This window comes from Vespula pensylvanica, chromosome 3 (genome assembly GCF_014466175.1).
Source record: "Vespula pensylvanica isolate Volc-1 chromosome 3, ASM1446617v1, whole genome shotgun sequence".
Classification (NCBI taxonomy): domain Eukaryota; kingdom Metazoa; phylum Arthropoda; class Insecta; order Hymenoptera; family Vespidae; genus Vespula; species Vespula pensylvanica.
The window spans coordinates 7,905,416-7,927,915 of NC_057687.1; the positions used below are offsets into that span (position 1 = coordinate 7,905,416).

Here is a 22,500-nt window from a genome sequence, read left to right on the forward strand (position 1 = left end):
ATTTATTTATTTATTTATTTATACAAACTCGAGTTGCATATCTTGTAATTTTTTTCTTCTTAATTTCTGCATTTCTCCAAAGCTATTATTTATGTTTATTTTAATTATTTATTTATTATTTTTATTTTTTTTTATGTATATATATAAATTCGAACTGCACATCGCAATCTTTGAATTTTCTTAATTCTTACATTTCTCCGAGTCAATGCATTTACTTCAATTATTTATTTTTATATAAATGTATCTTAGGATTATATATAAATATTTTTCGAGTTGCATATCGACGTCTATTGTTTATTTGAATTATTTTCTTTTTTTTTTAAGAGTTATTTCTTATAATTTATTTTTTCTCTTATCAAAAATAGAAAATTATTTTTTTTGCGAAAGAGAAAACGTGGATATTAACAAAAATTCTATTCTAATTACAACAAAATGTTTTCGTTATATTGAACTCTAACTCAAACGTTAACTCGAGTATCGTTTCTACGAAAAGACTACGTCATCGTCTAATTCCAGAGGAAACTTAGACAACCAAACCATTTTCGACCCTAAATCTCTCTCTCTCTCTCTCCCTCTCTCTCTTTCATTCTCTAATTGCCACTCACAATCCATTATTCCAAGTTTTGGTAATTTTTGTTTTCGAATGAAACGAAAGGGATTTTCTATCTTTCTAATCTTTTTCTATTCATTCTTAAGATATGCCCATAGAAATATTATTTTCGTATACCTGAGTTATCATCAATATAAAAGATTTTCAAAGGATTTTCTATCTGACAAATAATAAATAAATTGATGTGAAATTCTCGATTATATTGACGTATTAGAAAAAAAATCTATAAAATAGAAACCGTTATCGTAATTCGAATCATAAATTTTTCTGATTTTTCATGTTAGAAATTAATGATATATTTTTGTCCTGCCTGATTTATTAAAGATTTAAAAAAAAAGAAAAAAGAAAGAAAGAAAGAAGAAGATAATCAAATAATGCATGTTCTAATTTGTTTTATATCATTCGAGTAGATAATATGTTACACTTGTTTATTACTTAACTCACGTATCTTTAATCATGATTACATATACACATACACATATTCGCAGAAACATACATACATACATATATATATATATATATATATATATATATATATAAAAGATATGATAATATTTGGAAAAAAATTCTTCGAACTTCGGAACTTTCACAATTTTTGTTTTTTTTTTTTTTATTTTTCGTTCGCATTTATCAAAATTTATTAACAAGTTTTTTTTTATAATTAAACGAATCATATCAAATAAATTATTTGATTCTGTTTTTTAATATTTTAACAAAAAAAAAAAAGAAAAAAAAAAGAAAAGAAAAGAATAGCAGACCAACAAGACATAATCGATACGAACAATTTTTCTCGAACTCAGTCGGCAAAATAGAAATCTTTTTATAAAATATTAATATATTCATTTTTACAAACGCACACACACACACACAATTAAAGATACGTCACTTCAATAATGAACAATATTATTATTTGTCAAATTACGAAAAAAAATTAATTAATTAATTAATTAATTAAAAGTAAAAATTATACTATATAAGATAATAAAAGTAATGAAAAAATATTACAATATAATCGATTAAAAAAAAAAAAAAAAAAAAAAGAAAGAAAGAAAAAAACAAAGAAAATGCAGAACACTTTAGTGGTACGTCGAACTTGAGCACGAACATGATGTTCCGAACATAGAATGGCGACGAGGACGAACCGGATACGATCGTTTGTACTTCTTCCGGTTTCTCGTAATTTATTTTCCCAACTCCGTTCGCGAAGCTCTCCCTATAAAGAAACTTCAAATTTTCTCACGGCGTCTTACCATATATGCGTATTTCGATTTATCATACACGAGGAAAATACTAATAGAGAACTGACATAACCGTATCACATGAAATCTCGATTTTCATTCTTCAATAAATTTCTGACTTCAAGTAAGTACAAAATAAAAATTGTTATCACTGATAAGCTATCTTTCAACGAACGATACTGTGTTCGATAGCAAACTGACAGATGGAATCCTTTCTCTTTTTCTCCCTCTCTCTTTCTCTCTTTATCTCCCTCTTTCATAAGAATAAAGCAACTAGTACATTTGAAATTCGCGCGTTAATTCAATTTAAAATTCCCGCCGATAAAAATAGTCACTTCGATTGATCGTCGATAAAGAAAATTGAACAAATGATTATTATCAATTGTAAACTCTTATCATTACTTATATTATTAATTGTAAATCTTTATCATTAATTTTATCATCAATCATGAATCTTTATCACTTTTGTTGGTCGATCTCTGTTAATAAAAATAATTAAATTGATGGGAAAAAGAGATATATGTATATATATAGACATATATGTGTACATATGCGTGTACACACACACACACACACACACAGAGGTGCCCGTGTGTTTATACATTTATGTAAAAAAATAAAAAAAAAAAAAAAAACGTCAGCAACATCGAAAATATTCTCAAGTAAACAGGAAAATTCCTTTGTTTTTTAACAAGAATTTGAAATAAATATAATTCTCCGAAGGAAAATATTTTCTCTCTCTATAGCATCTTTATCTCTCTATCGCAAAAAAAAATATATATATATAACAATTATTATCACGTCACTAACACAAAAATCGTCACTTTTTCACCATTGAATCACTTTTAGTCTCAAAAAAAAAAAACTTAAAATATAAATATTTAGATTTTGTTTTTTAATTTTTTTATATATATATATATTAATAATACATATCTTTTTTCTTTTTGTTTTAATAAAATTATATAAGAATTTTATATGCGACGGACCTCATGATTTTCAGATTGTTGCGAACTCCTGGATGGGGATATATTTTCTGATTTGCACATGTTCTTTCCATTCGATTGAAATTTATAACAAAACACAATTTCACGAACATATATATATATATATATATATATATATATATATGTATCTTTGTAAATTTACGTATTCGTTACACTTTCAAAGATTGTGAATAATTAGTCCAAGTGTACAAGGCTAACTGAATCGCGAAAGTGTACTTGATCCGAAGTAAACAAAAAAGAATATATATATATATATATATATATTGAAGTAGGAATCGATCAATCGATCCGCTTCGACAATCTCTCCACGATTGAAGATATTATTTCAGCTTCATCAGATTCATTCTTTTATCTTTACTAAATTTACAAATATCGTCTCTCGTTGTCGCAATTTTTTATTTATTTATTTCCATCTTTTACGAAGAACGATTTATTTTTATCTCATTCCATTCGATAAATCAGTTTTCACGGACACAAACAAATAACAAACTCATCGATGTTTTAGAAAATATTTAGAAACGTTAATTCTCTTTGTATGTATGTATATATATATATATATATATATATATATATATATATATATAAACGTAAAGCATTCCCACGAGACTCGCACGTCATGCACAACTAGTTAATCGAAACACACTTTGCCAACTAATCTCTCTGAGGTGTGTAAGGTGAAAGAAACCTGCTGAAGTGTTCGAGGTGGATGAACGAATTCAGAAGAGTGGGAATAAAACCGGCCGAGCTATTCTTTTTGTTTACCTTGTATGTATATATATATATATACATATGTATAATATGTATATATATGTATATGTACGCAAGGATACATAGGGTGGCGAAAAAAGTTCACTGATAAATGTTCCATCTCACGAATGAAATGAACGTTATATGAAATTCAAAAATATTATCAATCCTTTTGACGCATGATAATTTTTGTAATCTTCTTAATTTTTCTTTTACTTCTTTCTTTTTTCTTTTTTTAAGACAATTTTTAAGAAACGTTGTAATAATCGTTCAGTAAATATTGAATATTGTTATCATTTTTTTTTAGAAAACTTAATAATTAGAAAAACTAAATTGTCACACGTTATATTTTTATTAAATTAAATTGCATTAAATATTAATATGTTTTGAATTCATGTGCATTTAATAGGTGTAATTATTTCTGGAAATATTTTCTCTTTTCTTTTTTTTTTCTTTTTTCTAATAAATAAATTAATAAATATTTAATAATGCATTACATATAATTACGACGATATTAAAAAAAAAAAAAAAATCTATTAATACTGTCGATTAAATTTGTTTAGTATTTTTATTTTGTTCTATTTTATTATTATTATTTTTTTTTTTTTTTTTTTTCCATTATCCAGGTCGCTTTCATTATCACCGAGTTATATACATATGTATATTGCACGCAAGTAAAGTAGAAAGTGCACACGTTTCACCACGGTGATCGATAAGAGAGTTAATTTCACGAGACTTTTCAAAATTTATCATTTTAAAAGATTGAACTGATAAAATTGCGACGTGTGAAGATGGCATCGAAAATAAAAAAAATACGGGCTTAATGAAATTTTGTTGGTTCACCCGGTATAATTACAGACGTGAGCCATGTCACGTAGACATTTCTCTTAATTCTTATGTCTACCTTTTTATTGGATTTTTCTTTTTTTTTTTTTTTTTGTTACTTTTATTGGATTTTACTTTTACCAGTCGAGAAAATTCAATACAAATATTTCATTCAGGAATATGCAAAATTTAGATGCTTTGTCGTATTAGAAGTTAGAAACCTGTTTTCGATCACGTTATGTGTAATTAATTCAAATGTAACTGATAAATTAGGAAATCTATCAAATTACATAAGTTTTTCTCATAAGATATATTCAATTTGATACTCGTAATAAAAAATTATTATTTTTTTGTTTTTAACTTCTTTATTTATTTATTTATTTATTTATTTTTTATTGAAAAATTTAAATGAACAAGCTCTTGTATAAAATATTAAATATAACCCAAAATGTGTACTTTAATATTTTAATTTTTTTAATTTATCTTTTTCTGTTTTTTTTTTTTTTTATCTACAATGTTCTGATCATTTCTCTGGAGTCCTATAAGCTCCTAGCATACGTGACAAAATTTCCACCATATCAGTTAGAGGTTAAGACAGATATTGATTATATAACTTACTTCTCGCTCGATAAAAAAAAAAAAAAAAAAGAAAAGAAAAAGAATATTCTAAGATTTCGTATAATAATCCGAAAATTGTTTTTGTTCTACTATCTTTGCTAAGAATCAAGATAATTTATAAAAATAACAAAAAATATTGTGATTCACAGGATTAAAAAAGAAATGTTTTTCTTTCTTCAAAAATATCTTTCTAAAAAGAAATATTTCTTCCCATATTATAAAATATATACATTAAAAAACAGAAAGAGAGAGAGAGAGAGAGAGAGAGAAAATATCAAAATAAAAAGATTATAAAATTCATTTATGTTTCTTTTCTTCGACGAAAGAAATTTCTTTCTGTAATTTTTTTTCTTTTTTTACACGTAAAAATTTTTTCAATAAAATGAAATATAAAAATTTAATAATAAATTGTATGAAGTGTGTGCGGGAAAAAAGACGCAAAAAAGATTAAAAAAAAGAAATATATATATATATATAAATTACAAAATTATATTTTCGAAAGCCGACATAACCTAAAACTCACATGCATCTTTACTTGTATATTCCCGCTCCGAAAGACAATTATTTGCACAGTGAACGATATCTCGATGCAAATACATATTTATCTATCGCAATATGTTACAAATTTAAAAGTTATTAAGAGTTACACACACTTGTGTGACTTACGTCACGTATTCGGTTAGCACTCTTCAGAAATAATTATCACGAAACATTCGCATATTGCACTACCTCTTGCACACAGATAGAGATATAATACAAACATCTATATTAAGAAATTTACTTTCGCGTTAAAAACTTTATAAATTTTCCTCTCCACAATTAATAACGTTTAAAATAAAAAAAAAAAATTGAAAGAAAAGAAAAGAAAGGAAAAGAAAAAAGAAAAGAAAAGAAAATAGATTCCTTCTTAATTTCTTTATAATACGAAATATGCGACACCGATTATAGGGACACTACATTTTTACTATAGTGCAGCGTAAAGAAAAAAATAAATAAATAAATAAAAAAAAAAGAAAAAAAATAAAAAGAATAAAAAAGAAAGAAAAAAGAAAGAAAAAAACGTAAAGAAAAAATAAAGTAAGATAAAAAAGAAAACGATAAAAATACAATAAAAACGATTCGTAATTATACCAATTAGGATATTAATGAGAAATGAATATTAATAGGCCGGGTAGTATATCGATTAGCCATATGCAAATGAACAGACGTGTTGTTCGATATATCAACGTCGATTGAATGGTAAACCCTTTCAAGGTAACTACTACGAGAAAGCGTAACTCGTAATTATGTAATTGTCTTCGCAATACAATTGTGTGTATACTATGTGAGTGCACGTAGTACGTACGTGTATACATCACACAATATATATATATATATATATATATATATATATATACATATATATAAAGAAATATATGTGTGCATCGACACATCGAGTCCATCTTCGAAGAATCAGAGAGACCGGTTCGTTGTTGTGCCAGCAAGTACTATGTAACTTTTCTAAAGAAGGAGCCTCGTAAATACTTTGAACTTATTCAGACCGGCCTGAGTTTCATTCTTAGATCATATATACATACGTACATACATAAGTTATAAGATGTATTAAATAATCGAGATAATGAAGGTCGATGACCATCTCAGACACGTATAAAAAGATTCTTTTTTTGTTTCTTTATTTGTTTTTTTTTTCTGCCTTTTCTTTTCTTTCTTTTTTTTTTTCTTTTCTTTTCTTTTCTTTTTCATCTATGTGAAGATAATTAAATGGAGTCGTATTAACCTAACCTCTTTTCTCTTTTCTTATTTATAGATATATTATATGGATTTAGATTTTATATATATATATATATTATAAATTGTATATAATATTGTACAGTATAATATACTATACATATTATGACATAATAATAGTATACTCTAAATTATACTGTATTGTAATATAATTTGTTATTATATATATATATATATATATATATATATATATAGAGTATAATATTATAGTATATTATACAATATGTATCTATATAATTTAAATCTCTCTATAATATTAGAATATTATATATTATGTTCCACGCAAACAAAAAAAGAGTACACACATCGCACACACATGCATACGCACATATACACGTATACACATGTTACGTACTTCATCTCTATTATTATCATTTTTTATTTATTATGGATTAACGACTGATATCTTCATTAGAAAAAATAAGTAAATAAATAATAATAAAATCTTTCAAATAGTGAGTCATCGGATGCGACTCAATATAACTAAGTTCAATATAAGAAATAAAAAGCTTTCATTTGAAAGAAAGAAACGATAAGAATGTTCGTTCGATCGAGATATCTGACGTAGCTGTCTGGTAACAATTTTCGTTTTGGTTATGACGAAACACAAGAGGAAGAGAGAGAGAGAGAGAGAGAGAGAGAGAGAGAGAGAGAGAGAGAGAGAGAGAGAGAGAGAGAGAGAGAGAGAGAGAGATAAAGGAGATATATATATATATATATAAAATGGACGTTACTTTATAACTTACTGAGACGATAGGTATAACGCCATGATTCTTCTGTAAATCGTCATTCGATTGTAAAAACAACGAACGTCTAGTTGATTGACGTGTCAGCTCGTTCGAAAATTCGTTTCCTTCCTTTTCACAACTCGTATTTTGTCCTTTGTCGCGACCCTTGAAAACGCGTCTTGCCGAATTTCTTCGAACCTCGGCAAACGCAATACCACGTAACAACATAATAAAACGAAATAATAAAATAGTAATAAATCAATTCACCCGTATTCACTAACTCTACTTTACACATAAAAAAGGAATATTATTCTTTTATTACGTTAATATTTTATGATGTTCTCTTATTAAAAAGAACACATACGCAGCACTGTACAAAATACAAAACACTTCTCACTAAAGAGTATTTTATGATATCGCACAATCGATTATCATTAAGATCGCATTTATAACGCCCTCTATATTATTTGATTTATTTTAACGAATAGGAAACGTCGATAAGAAAAGAAAAGAAAAGACAAGAAAAGGAGAAAGGGAAAAAAAGAAAGAAAAAAAAATAAAGATGGAGGACAAAGATGAACAATAAAAAATAAAAAAAAAATAAAAAAAAAAGAATCTAAAGACTATATCGAAGCTCTCGGAAAGATACGAACACTGATGATTCTTGCGATTGTAACCGAATATATATATATTTCTGTATGTTAAATATACCTGTCGATGGGCTAAACCAATATGGGTTCTCCTCTTATCGTTAGATATCCGTTGATAATACCAAGTACAATCTCAATGGAAAACGATAAACGTTTGTATCAAAGGAGACATTATATATATATATATATCATACATACATATATATGTATATATATATATATATATATATATATATATATACATACGTACGTACACAATCAAAACACTTTATTGATTGTTACGATATTACAGTTTTTCGTACGATTCGTATTTGTATAATTCGAGATGTTAAACCATAATTAACTTAGAGTATATTTCGGTTGTACTTTGTTTTTCAAATGATTTTTCGTTTCTTTATTTTTATAAGAAAAAAAAGAGAGAGAGAGAGAGAGAGAGAGAGAGAGAGAGAGAGAGAGAGAGAGAGAGAAAAGAAAAGGAACAAAAATATTTCGCCTCGTTCATCGCTCGCTTGTAAATAAATTCTTAACTCGTATCTTATTCTCTTTGGTACAACGAAAATTTGTTAGATCATACGCAAAGGAAACGTCTATCGTTAATTTTCCTTCTCTTTATTTATCATACCTCTTCTTTTGTTTTTTTTTCTTTTTCTTTTTCTTTTTCTTTTTCTTTTTCTTTTTCTAGATACTAACTAGTCGAGAGAATGACATCACTCGGATAGTTCAACCTTTGTCACATCTCATTGGCCGATATGCGAAAGTTACTTTTTCGTTGGACTGTACGTTGCTAAGCCTGCTTGACTCCTACCAAGATTAAGGTAATGTTCGTACCTCTTATGATACAATAGCTATGTAGTCATTTCAGTACTCTATGGTGCTTCTACTTGGATTGCCGCAAAACGTTTGAGTTTTTGCGCGAGGCGTGCGAGAACGATTCGGAGTGGTTTTTCGATTCGCAAGAAAAACAGAGCAAAAAAAAAAAAGAAAAGGTACGAGACGAGATCTATTTCTTTCCTCTCCTTGAAACGATTAAGTAGTTATATACAGGACTTGCTTGATTAATTATTCTTCTAGTTTACGCATACAGTTTGACGATATAAGAAATTATATGGATTATCGTGTTGATTAATAATAATATTATATAATTGAAAAGGTTTAGACAATGGTAACTATTAATTCTGTTCTTATCGAATGGAAAAAGGTAGTCAAAGTGATAGAATCGAAGTTCTTTCTTTGTTAAAACTATGCTCTTCGAAGGATAGCACTTGTCTCTAATTTTTGTTATACGTGATCCGTCATTGAGGAATATTATCCAAGATGGTCGATAGAAAACTCTTAAGTCTTATAAAACTTACCGTGACGTAGTATCAAATTTCTGGTTTCCGCTAGGGAAACCACCACGATCACCAACCAAAGGCGTTGTAAGTACACTGAAATCGAAAAGAGATTATTAATAATAAGATTTCATTCTGCTTACACAACGACATCATGCCGATATAACTTATAACTAAAGAATCTATTTATTGGCATAACGTAGAAAAATTCCAATTCCAAAGCAACGATAAAACTCTATAAATGATTCACGCGTTCACTTTTTAATAAACACAATCATTTTCCTGTTTGAACAAAAACTAATGTTTTCAATAACACAATATAGAAATTTATAAATTCAAGCTAGAAAATATACGATGCGTTTCTATCGAAGAACTATAGTATTCTAGTATAAGAAAGACGTAAAAAGTTATTATGTCATGTCAAAAGAAGAAGACGAAGTGCAAAGTACATATTAGATATCGTTTGAAAGGATCTAAACGTATATTCGACGAGGGTGTACTCGTGTCGATCGTGATATCATGAAACTATATAAAAATAACAAAAAGGGAAGATTTAAAGAAAGTAAAACAAAACAAAAAACAAAAACAAAAACAAAAAAAGGCACAACAAAACCGGTAATTGAAATATAAGAGAGAAAAAGAAAAGAAAAAATAGAATAAAGAAAGAGGAAAGAAAAAGAAGACATGTACGGCGAAAACGATCAAAGGATCATCGAAAATACGATTAGATCAGCTGTTGTTGGCATGAATCGAGTCGCGTGCGAAAGTGAAGTGGAGGAGTGTCGCGTAGGTCGCTCTCGTAAGGTAATACGAAAGGATTTAATATACCTGTCTCTCTCTATCTCTCTCTCTTTCTCTTTCTCTCTCTCTCTCTCTCTCTCTCTCTCTCTCTCTCTCTCTCTATCTATCTATCTCTCTATTTCCGCGGAAATAAAAGTTTAATCACGTCGAATGATAAACGACGTTTGGATCTAAGAAGTCGGGACGATCGGAGGTCGTTCGTGTCACTCTGCTCCTTTAAATCTATCGATTGGACTTCCTTGCGTACACCGCACGAGCTACGAAATTAGGTTAAAACTGCAGCGCGATTCTCTCTCTCTCTCTCTTGCTCACTCACTCGCTTACTCACTCGCTCTCTCTCTCTCTCTCTCTCTCTCTTTCTCTCTCACCCACACACTCATTCGTTCTTCCTCGAAACCGATACTCGTCGTCGCGTAACATTGATTTTCTGAAATGGCCTATGTAAACGGTCGTTGATCCTGTTTAATTTTTTCGAAGGATTCACGATAACGAAGAGAAGAAATTGAGAGAGCGACAGAGCGAGAGAGAGAGAGAGAGAGAGAGAGAGAGAGAGAGAGAGAGAGAAAGGAAAAGAAAAGAGAACCGAGAATACAGACAGAGATAGACACAACTATAGGAAAGAAAATTTTTTCTTTCGGATGAAAGAAAAGGATCATGGAAGGACGACGACAGAATAGACTCGGTCCATGTCCTTTTCTCTTTCTCTCTCTCTCTCTTCGCGCATCACACACACACACACACCCATAATCACTCATCTCTGCACATACGCACGAAACACATACGCGCACACACGCACACACATATATATATATACACTGCATCACCTTGCACTCTTCCCCGTCTTCGTACATCCTCGTCAGAAACGAAAGATTTTCTTGATGGACGGTCGAATAATAACACCCAAGATGTACACCGTCACACGACTGCCATCACTTTTATTATCAAACTCGATCGTTGCACGTTCGCGCACTCGCGTAAGAAGAGACGAACAAGTTATATATGTATGTATGTATGTATGTATGTATGTATACGTTATGTTATGTTATATATGTTGTATGTTTGTATGTTTGTATGTATGTATAAGAGAAGGACAAGTTTATAATCGCACTATTAGACGCGTCGTTGTCGTCCTTGCTTATTCTTGCCTTCTTACGCACGGACTCTATTTCTCTGCTGTCTGTCTGTCTCTCTCTCTCTCTCTCTCTCTCTCTCTTTATTCTCTCTCTCTCTCTGTCTCTGTCTCTTTCTCTCTCTCTCTCTCTCTCTGTCTGTCTCTCTCTCTCTCTTTCTGTATATATACGTTCTACGCGAGAGCAAAAAGAAGAGTAACGAGTGATCTGTTCTCTTTCGAGTTAAGAGAGAAAGAGAGAGATATAGGACCGATGTTGTTGAGAAGAACGAGAGCTGAACACAATGAGTTAAAAACTCACGTTAAATATAGGATCATATCGAGAGTAAAGAGCCGCGTGAGATCAGCGTACGATAGGTTTTTAGAGGGGATTCATTCGTTCATGGCGCCGCTCTCGGATTAACTTAGAAATGCGATTCGTAGTAACGTGGTTGGAACAATGTGCTTACTTTGAGCGTATTAGAGCGCAATCCTTCGATGAGTATTATTACGCTGCTGTAAGCTGATTGGTTCGAACGTTTCTTCACGACCAATCAGCGATAGCACAGTCGAGTATATCGCTCACGGATTGGTCGAAATATTTCATTGGGATTCTAGAGTATATGTATGTATGTGCGTATACATGTGTAAATACATACGTATAATATATGCTTATTTATGAGATGTGTATATGTATATGGTATGTATATAAATTTTTGTTTATTTATTAACTTAGAGTTATGTGTATGTAAATTAAATCGCTTTTATTTTTCGTAAAAGAAATCTAATAAACGAGTATTTAACAAGAATGTAGAATATTCGGATTAACATTTTTACGTATATTTTTTGGTTATGGATGATTTGAAATTCGTGCGAAAATTTTAGTTTCGAATTCTTTCTCTCTATCACACACACTCTCTCTCTCTCTCTCTCTCTCTCTCTCTCTCTCTCTTTTCTCGCATAGTTAGGAACACAACGTTTAATACGATACACAGTGAGCGAGCGAGCGAGCGAGCGAGCGAATTGGTTAGAGAAATTTTTTTATTCGAAGTTGGTAATAACTCGAAGAAGAAGAATCATTGGTCCTAACGGAAATTCGGCAATGCAGACATGGCGCGAAATAGAGCCGGCGCTGTCGGTCCGTTCCACGTTTAATCCGTACGAATATATACCATAGAATAAGTATTCTAATTTTTTTTATTTTTTTTTTTTTATTTCACACTCTCCTTCCTCTTCTGGGTGGTTATGCGTTCGTAGTGTTCGTAAGAGGATTGGGAGGTTGGACGCGCGCACGCTCCTCCTAACCATATACCATATACCGTACCACATAACCATAACCATAACCACAACCACAACCACAGCCATCACTACTACTACACCATAATCGCGAAAGGTTTTTGATAGTGTTCTTCGCGTTATGCGCTTGCGTGTGCGTTATCGTTGTATTGTCCGTTGTAATCGTGTTGTGTGTGTCGTCGGTGTAATAGGTTATGATGGTAGTAGTAGTAGTAGTAGTAGTGTAGTAGAATAGTGTAGTAGTATTAAATTAGTATCAGTGTAGTACTGTAGTAGGAGTATAATAGTATTAGATTCATAATCATGTCGTCGTTGTGTAGTAGTAGTAGTATAGTAGTATAGTAGTATAGTAGTAGTAGTAGTAGTAATGGTAGTAGTCGTGTGTGAATGACGCGAGAGAAACGATGAAACGTTACTGCTGCTGCTGCTGCTGCTGCTGCTACTACTACTACTGCTAACGCTGCTGCTGCTACTGCTGCTGCTGCTACTGCTGCTGCTGCTGCTGCTAACAACATATACACGAATACGGTCCTCGCGGCAATGGGAAAAGTGGCGGCGTATGCGCGGCTCCAAGCTAGAGAATTTTTCTCCCTCGCGGATGGCAACCTGGATATCGATTGTCATTATTTATATCGTACGTTTCCTCTTCAGTCATCGATTCACTTTTTACATTTTACATTTTTACAGTAATGAGAGAGTTAAGTTTAGATAGCCGTACGGTACACTAAGTTACCCTGACCCGAGGAAAAAAAAAATTAAAAAAAAAAAACCGGAAAAAAAAGAAAAATAAACCTTCCCTCGATGTGTGATCACAGGTGTTTTTGAGGGAGTCGAGTGAAATAGAGAATGACGGATAGCCAGCAGCAGTTTTGCTTGCGGTGGAACAACTTTCAGGCGAACATCACGAGCCAGTTCGAGGCGTTGCGAGACGATGAGGACTTCGTCGACGTTACATTCGCCTGCGATGGCAGGCGACTTCAGGCTCACAAGGTCGTCCTATCCGCTTGCAGCCCTTACTTCAAGGAGTTGTTCAAGGTTAGAAAACCGTTTCTTCCCGCTCCCCACCCTACTTTTCTTCCTTATCCCCTCCTTCCTCCTTCTCCCCTCGTCCCCTTCTTCTTCTCTCTCCCCCCTCCCTCCATTCCTCTCACTCCCCTGCTTCTCATCCCCCTCCACCTCCACCCTAATTTCGGTCTCTCTCTCTCTCTCTCTCTCTTTCACGCATACACGCTACTCCCCTTCTCCTCCCTTGTCATCATTCCTAGCCTTCCCTCTCCCCCCTCGTTTCCTCCTAACACGTTTTCGATTCCTCTTCTCTCCTCTCTCCTCTCTTCTTCTCTTCTCTTCTCTTTTCTTCTCTCTTCTCTCTTCTCTTCTCTTCTCTTCTTCTCTTCTCTTCTCTTCTCTTCTCTTCTCTTCTCTTCGTCATCCCACCGTTCGTCTCATCATTCCATCTCTTTTTCATCTTTCTATATATGCTGCTCCGCTATGCATGCGCACGTAATATGCAACTTCTTAGTCGTTTCGTCCGACCGTTAATAATTCCAAAATTACACAATACCTATTTTGCGCTACGTGTCCCAGCCGTTTTCTTATCTCCCCGACACGTTTAGCTCTCTCTCTCTCTCTCTCTCTCTCTCTCTCTCTTTCTCTCTTCTCTCTTCTCTTCTCTCTGTCTCTGTCTCTCTCTCTCCCTATATGTATCTCTCTATCTATCTCTATCTCTTAAATTTGGAGCCATATCACACTACGTGCGCCAATGCAGATGCGCTTTTGTTTTTCTTCTTCTTTTTTTGTTTCGTTTTATTTTGTTTCTTCTTCTTTTTTTCTTTTCTTTCCTTCTATCCTTCTTTATTTCCACGTACAAGTAGCAATTAAAACCGATTAGACAGTGACTCTTTCGAATTATCATGCGATTATTACGAAAATATCAGTATTTTAATTATTGGAGGTTCTTCCAATTTTTTTTCCGACTTTTTCTTTTTCTTTTTGTTTCTTTTTTCTTTTATATATATATATATATATATATATATATATATATATGTCTTCCTTTTTCTTTTCTTTTCTTTTTTCTTTTCCTTTTTTTTCGAGAAATATTAAAAATTAATTAGTTTCATACACACGTAACACACATTCTCCTCTCTCTCTCTCTCTCTCTCTCTCTCCCCCCTCTTTCCCTCCCCCCTCTCTCTCTCGTGTGTTATTTTAATAAATTGTTTCGTATGGTATACGAAGGAATATGGAATTTTTTATAATTAGGAAATCATGACCAACTTTTTTCTTTTTTTTCTTTTCTTTTATTTTCTTCTTTCCTTCTTTCTTTCTTTCTTTTTTCTTTTTTTTTTTTCTTTTTTTACATCATTTTTTCGCTTTACGATATTTATTTTTATTTCGCGTTTTTTATATATAAGAAATATAAATAGAAAATGATATAAAGTTAAAATTTAAAATAGTATCACTATCTTTACCGCATCAGCCGTTCACAGGCCAATGCGATTAACTTTGCTTTTAGAATTTCTTTTTAATTTTATTGCCAAAACTTAATTTATATTTCTTCTTATATTTCTACTTTATATTATCTTATACTTTTTATATTTAAAATAGATTTCATTAATAGATTAATTTTAATATCGTCGAATAACGAATAACGTACGCTATACATAACTTTATTAATTTTTTCTTTTATAATTTGTGTTATGAGCTGCTCGTATGTGGCTGATATATTATAAAGTATATTTTAAATATTTCTACTTGATAAAAGTCTGTATTTTGTTTGGAAAAGAATATTTTTAAACAGTTTAGTAATACCGTCGATTTTTGCAGACCAATCCCTGTAAACATCCAATAATTTTTATGCGGGATGTGGAATTTGAACATCTACAATCACTGCTGGAGTTCATGTATGCTGGCGAAGTAAACATTTCACAAGCTGAATTGCCTACTTTTCTGCGTACAGCCGAATCTCTACAAATCCGTGGTCTCACCGACTCTCAAAGTAGTCAGCACAACAACGAAAAGGTAATTAATAAGATAGTAAAACAAGTTTATAATTAAAAGTACAAATATAATTTGAATCTTATATAACGTACGTAGCACTTGAAGACGAATAATGTTCACGCATCAAATGGCCGTGGTCTGATCTCACCGAGTTTGGACGATGAGCGCAGTAAAACTCCACCACCATCGAGCCCTCCACCATTAAAAAGGCTGTGTAAAAGAAGTGATTCACCTCAAATCTCTAGTCCAATACCTACTGTGACGCCTTGTGCTAGCAGTACACCTCTCTCACGACCGCTTATAGAACCGCAAGTTCAGCTTGACTGTTATAAGGATATTGATATTGTGGAGGTAATTGTCGTACTCGTAATACATGTTAACCTTGGCAATTTCCATTGTTATTTTATGTCATATATATTATAATTTCAGCCAAAAGTAGAACTACCTGAATATGGCAGCGATGATGATTGCTCATCAAAACAAGAAGTCAACACGTTACCTGGTGGTTTCCTCAGTTTGGATGGTGGTATGGAAGTGTTACCGACATATCCACCATCTTATCAAGGTATAAACGTTATCTTTTTTATTTGCATTAATTTATTTATTTTCTTTATCGTAAATAAATAAAAATGTATAAAAAAGAAAAATTAGAACAAAGATATTATAAGATACGTCTTTTTTAGGAACCAGTATGGAAGGTGGCATGCCTGGACCTTCACACGGGAACAATGAGCTGAATCAAGAGCAGCAAGGTGAGTCTATGATTTATATTCTTTTTGGTAGTGCGAGCACCATTACAAACAGCAACAACCTAGCCATTACATCAGAACTGTATAATGAGAGTAGAAGCAAGGAAGGAGAAAGGAATCTTGATCGTTTGAAATGGTAAGCTCGTGTGTAGCTCGGTAGGTCTTGGTAGGTGGTAGGAGACATTTGACACTCAGAGGCTAAAATAGGCCCAAGTCCACAGAGTGCAGTTTGCAGTTAATCAGCTGTATTGTATGAACGTTACCGATATAGCCCGAATACCATTAACAACAATGTCCTGCGTGTACATAATTAAAAATACCCATCCCAATAAGCTTCATAATTTTTTGTTCTCATGCTTTCACGCGCGTATATATGCATCGCGTATATATGCGTATATACATATATTAGTACTACACCTTAACGCTGCATTCAGACTCTGACGAGTAAGTGCTTCTTGTTAAATTTAATGCTCCAGTAACTTCGTCAACGAGAGCCATCTTGCTATCACCAGCATCATTTGCTTTCTTGTTTACTAATGATAAAGATCCATACATACGATCTCGGTCGGTTATAAATGTGCTATGTACATATTGCTTTGATTTAAAATGATAAATGATTTTTACATACCTTTCGTTTCGTGCACTATATTTCTGCATTTGAGTGTACTTAAGAAAGTGCAATGATTAGTAAATAATTAGTTACACGCACAGAGTGATAGTACGATATTGATTGTGCAAAAGCACTCATTCTATTATCTTCCATTTTACTTTTCGAAAATAAATGAAATCAATTTGAGAATCGTAGTATAAACGAGAAAAAATATCTTTATACGATTACCGAGAAATATTTAAACGTATCAACGGTTAGCAACATTTAAGAATATAAAAAGTCTGATTTTCTGTGTAACATGCACGAGTCCACCATACCATGAAACAGTTCACAAAGCCAAGACCATTATTCCTAACGGATTCTCATTATTCGCTGATCCATGCTTACCATTGTTTTCAAACTATGTGTTTTCCCTTACCACAATATCGTTATGTTATCTATGATTCGATTCATTACATCCTTGCAAGTTGCTATCTTGCAGGATTGACATTATACATGTACCGTGCAGGCAGCAAATTTGGGTAGTGCTAAATAGGGTTTTTGCTGGTTGTTGCTGTCCTGTGGTGGGTGGTATCATTTTGATATTATTCATGGTGTGAATAAAGCGTGGTGCTATGCTATGGTAACGTGTTATGCTGTGGGCTGCTACCGGTTAGAGCAAGTTGTGTGTGTGTTGCAGCTGACCTGCGTAAACTGCACTCGCTGGACCCACGCCCCTGTCCTGTGTGCAACCGCATGTACAGTAACTTGTCCAACCTGCGGCAGCACATGCGCCTCATCCACAACCCTCAGAGTGTCACATGCCCTCTATGTAACAAGCCCTTCAAGACCAAGCTGTACCTCAAACGTCACCTGGTCAGTTTCCACGAACTCAGTGTGGCGGACAGGCAACGCCAGGAGGAAATCTACCATCATCAGGTTAAAGTTCAGGTTCAAGGACAGGGTCAAGCACAGGTTCAGGGTGGAGCTCAGGCTCAAACACAGACACAAGTTCAGGCTCAAACACAGGCTCAAATTCAGGCTCAAACGCAAGCTCAGGTGGATAACAAAGTGCTCTTGACCGCTTCTGCTCCGCTCTCTCGTCTTCCCGCGGAAGATAGCGGGGGGAGCGGAAGTGGAAATATTGTAGAACCAAAGCTGAGAGCATACCAGGCACAGGCTGGTGATAATTCTTATTCCGTAGAGGTTGCTCAAATTGGTGATACGAAGCATTTTGCAAGCGGAATATTGCAATTCGATGCTTCGTATCACTAATGTATAGGTTTTTATTTATTTTTATTGTATTTCCCAGTATCATTTTGTGATATAGCGTGCGATGAGTCAAGTTTAAATTTATTATTTAGTGAACTTGTGATTCAATAGGAAACGTATCTTTACAGTTGATCGACAAGTATAGATAGAAATAACGTTACGATACAAGGCTGATTCTGTATTTAGGTGATCGGAAACTGTGCAGGATGAGGCACGGGTGTAACACATAATTCGAAATTATTTAAAAACGTACGGAATTGCAATACAAATCGAAAGTGCGTTGTCGTCGAATGCAACGGATCTGCATACACTTTTATTTTCTGTGCGTACAGAAAAAGTTTATATAGGTCGTATCTAACTCGACTATCATCGATACGAATATTAAACCGTGTACATAGGTTTGGGAGACTAGTTTACATATAATGTCCCGTGCCTATTCATCATAAAGATGATGAACGTTAATAAGGGGGAAATGACTAAAAAATATGCCGTAGGTGGAGCAGCCATCCCACCTCGTACTGATAATTCTGCAGCCGGATACTTGTTGTTTTATTTAATGCTATACAGTGTTATACAGACTACAGATATTTACAACAATATTATATTCTTACAGAGAATTATATTTACTTTATTATTGCAGCGCAATGTGCAATGACATAGCTCGTACATGATATATTTTTCACATGCATACATTGCAATATACAGCCAATCGACAGCTCAACAGAGTAATAATATTTATTATTAACAGTTATCAACAAACCGTGATCGCAACTATGCAGCAGATTGAATTAAACAATATATAATAAGGGGGCATTGTGTTTGTGCTGGTTTTTTTCTCGTATGTAGTTTGGAGAGGATCATTATTTTCTTTGCACACCATATATATATGTGTGTGTATATATATATGTATATATATATATATACGCATATATATTATGCATATATACATATATGTGCATATATACACATATACGCATATATACACATATATTATGCATATATATGTATATGTATATGTATATGTATTGTATGCATCTATGTATACATCTATTTTCTTTTTTATCAATCTTTGCTTAAATTTATATAATTTTTAAACACTTGTTGATATAATCTTGAATTCGACAAGTTTTATCAGTATTATTAGGAATTATTTTTGGAAAATATTTGTGGGTTAAGTATTTCGAAGAAGATTTTTCTTCATAAATGAATGTAAATTCACGAATAATATCATTATCATATGTATACTTGAAACTTTTTGATAATGCATGTTTATTAGTGATATTTACACGTGACGGTATATATCTTTCTTTTTCTTTTTATTTCTTTTTGTATATACGTATTTACATTTTTGAGGTTACACGATTTTTTTTTCTTTTGTAGGTTAAAAAGTATATCTTTTTTTCTTTTATTCGACGATAGTATTTTTAATTATAATTATGGCAGAAATAAGCCAGCATAGACTTCTGCTACACAATTCCATAGCCATAGTACCACACAGTACAACTCAGGATCTTTTATATTATATTTTACAGATGACAATAGTTCCATAAGTACGATTTATGATAACGATTCTGGGAAAGAACTCGTCAATTATATTTCCTAGAATCGTAATTTATAAAATCGTACTGTTCAGATGACAGGCTCCTTACCTCACATACAATCAAATTACTAAACAGATGCAGCTATATATTATTATAATATATTTACATACAACAATTTACAATAGTACCGGAAAGTTGCAACGACTGCGACTACACATATTACCAATATTATACAAACGGTTTTTATTATCTGTTATTACATTGGTAAGTGATTGCAATGTTTTTTTACAAGTTAAATGTACTGCGAATGTACATTCGAAACTTTTGTTTACAATACAAATGGATGCCCAGCATAACTAACAATTAGTACCGAAATAAGATTAGATTATAAATGTTGCATATCATATTATAATATTGTTATACATTTGCCAAGCAGAGTTACATTCGCCAATTGTCAGGCATTGGATCAGACCCAGCTTTTGATTTGATTTTTCTTTGAAGGAAAAATAAGAAAACAAAAAGAAACAATATTTTCAACCTTGTCCTTAATGCAATACTATAATTGATAAATTGACTAAGCGCCTTGTAAGTGTTTTGAATACTACCGATTCTGTCTTTTATACAATTTTAGAATTGATTCGTATATATTTTACAGATAACATAAGAGAGTGTAGTATTAGTTGATTTTTTATTTAGAATGGCCTTACATTTTAATCGTATAACAACAGACACAAGAGGTTTTATTATACAATAATACTATATGCAATAGAGTGATATATGACAGTAAATGTACAGATCTTTGTTACAGACACCAGTGATTATGGTTATCGTATTTAATCATACATAGATTCATAAACAAAAGTACATGTGTACTTTTAACAGAGTTTTTTACCACTAGAGCAACTTAAATCCGTTGAATTATAATAATGGCGTTATTTTGAAGAAGGCCTAATTCACTAACTTTTTATATCGTCTTATATATATGTATATATATATATATGTATATGTATATATATATAACTGATCCATTGCCTGAAATCCATATACTATGTATATCAGAGTGATGTGTTACAGAATATCACACAATAGTAAGCATCATTTGACAAGCCATACTTCGCTGGGCATTGGAAACCGGTTACCTAGCTATATTACGCAGTGCAGTTTTTAAATCTCACTGTTACATTTACAATTATGTCGAGTTCTGATTGGGTGTTCGATGGTTCAAATTTAACCATATTGTGGGTGACAGTAAAACAAAGCAAAACAAAAATTAACAAACGATAAAAAAAAAGAAAAAAAAATTAATCAACAAAAACATACAAAAGCAAAAGTCGATCATTCGGTTTATGGCATATTTCCATATGCGCTAAGTTATACTCTTTAACTATAGACAAAAAATCAACAATTTCTGGCTAAACTACACGGTTTACGAAGCAAGGTCCAAACTTATACAAAAAGAAAAGCAAAAAGAAAAGAAAAAAAAACGAAAAAATATCTCTTCTGTGTATTCATGAAATCGATTATTATATTCAATGAGGGTATAAAAGTGAGGGTAAGAAAAGGCAAAGAAAAATAAAAAAGAAAAAGAAAAAAGAAAAAGTGAGATAAAGATAGAGATAGAGAGAGTGAGAGTGATAGCGAGAATGAAAGTAAGAGTAAGAGTGAGAGTGAAAGTGAGAGTGAAAGAGAGAGAGAAAGAGAGAGGAGAGAGAGAGAGAGAGAGAGAGAGAGAGAGAGAGAGAGAGAAGAAAAGTAGAGAAAGAAGAAAACAAGTACATAACATACATACTTGCCATTCCTGAAAGCATTAATTATTAATACATATTTACATACATACATACATACATACATACATACATACATACATATGTATATCCTACGAGAAAAGAATTCTTGGAAAGAGCATTTCCGTTTCGCGTTTATATCGCGATTTATCGTCTGCGATAATAATTTGTAATATCTCTTATCATCCTATTATCGACTAGTAATTGTATTACCATTATTACATATTATCGTCACTACTACTATTATCATTTCGAGGAGGTTTCTTCTCCTTGACAACTTATATACGTTAAGATGAAAACATATCTCGGTTCTCTTTCGCCGAGTATTTCTTTGCTAGACGCTCCTTTCAATCGACATGACGAAGATTAAAAGAGAAAAAGAGAACAGATACAAAGGGGGGAAAAGAGTGAGAGAGAGAGAGAGAGAGAGAGAGAGAGAGAGAGAGTACGTGCGAGAGAGAGAGAGAGAGAGAGAGAGAGAGAGAAAATACGAAGTAAGTAACTAGTAAATAAGAAAGGAAAGATAGAAGGATAAGAAATCACACACACCTAATCTCTCTTACTAATGCATTTAATTATGTGTTGTATATATGTAAATTATTATGCAATTTGTATGGGCGTGTCACACAAGGAATAACAAAAGAAAAAAATAAGTAACAAGGTATTTCATATTCGCGAATCGCTAGTTACTAAATAGCCTTAGGTGTAGGTATCCATTGCTACCTTGATCAAAAAAGAAAAAAAAAAAAGATAAATAAAAAAGGTAGAACACGTTTTCTTATTCGAACAATGAATGGGATGATCTCTTTCTTCTCTTGGCGGGA

General features: G+C 32.1%; 2 protein-coding genes across 9 annotated transcripts in view; one reads left to right on the forward strand and one right to left on the reverse strand.

Moving 5' to 3' along the window:
* LOC122627772 (trafficking kinesin-binding protein milt) overlaps positions 1–8,014 on the reverse strand; it is a 63,221-nt gene extending 55,207 nt beyond the window's left edge. Inside the window, exon 1 of one of the 2 annotated variants that reach the window (XM_043809251.1) lies at positions 7,577–8,014. In XM_043809251.1, coding sequence (XP_043665186.1) covers positions 7,577–7,786 — 210 coding nt within the window. In that variant the 5' untranslated portion in view covers positions 7,787–8,014. Of the gene's footprint in view, positions 1–2,834; positions 2,947–7,576 lie in introns of those variants that run through there. The other variant, XM_043809254.1, reaches the window with a different exon arrangement.
* Positions 8,015–8,890: 876 nt separating this feature from the next.
* LOC122627773 (protein abrupt-like) overlaps positions 8,891–22,500 on the forward strand; it is a 51,977-nt gene continuing 38,367 nt past the window's right edge. Inside the window, exons 1-7 of one of the 7 annotated variants that reach the window (XM_043809264.1) lie at positions 8,891–9,023; positions 13,560–13,779; positions 15,568–15,762; positions 15,838–16,092; positions 16,171–16,306; positions 16,425–16,493; positions 17,780–19,223. In XM_043809264.1, coding sequence (XP_043665199.1) covers positions 13,591–13,779; positions 15,568–15,762; positions 15,838–16,092; positions 16,171–16,306; positions 16,425–16,493; positions 17,780–18,354 — 1,419 coding nt within the window. In that variant the 5' untranslated portion in view covers positions 8,891–9,023; positions 13,560–13,590 and the 3' untranslated portion in view covers positions 18,355–19,223. The other 6 variants (XM_043809265.1, XM_043809262.1, XM_043809263.1 and 3 more) reach the window with 6 other exon arrangements.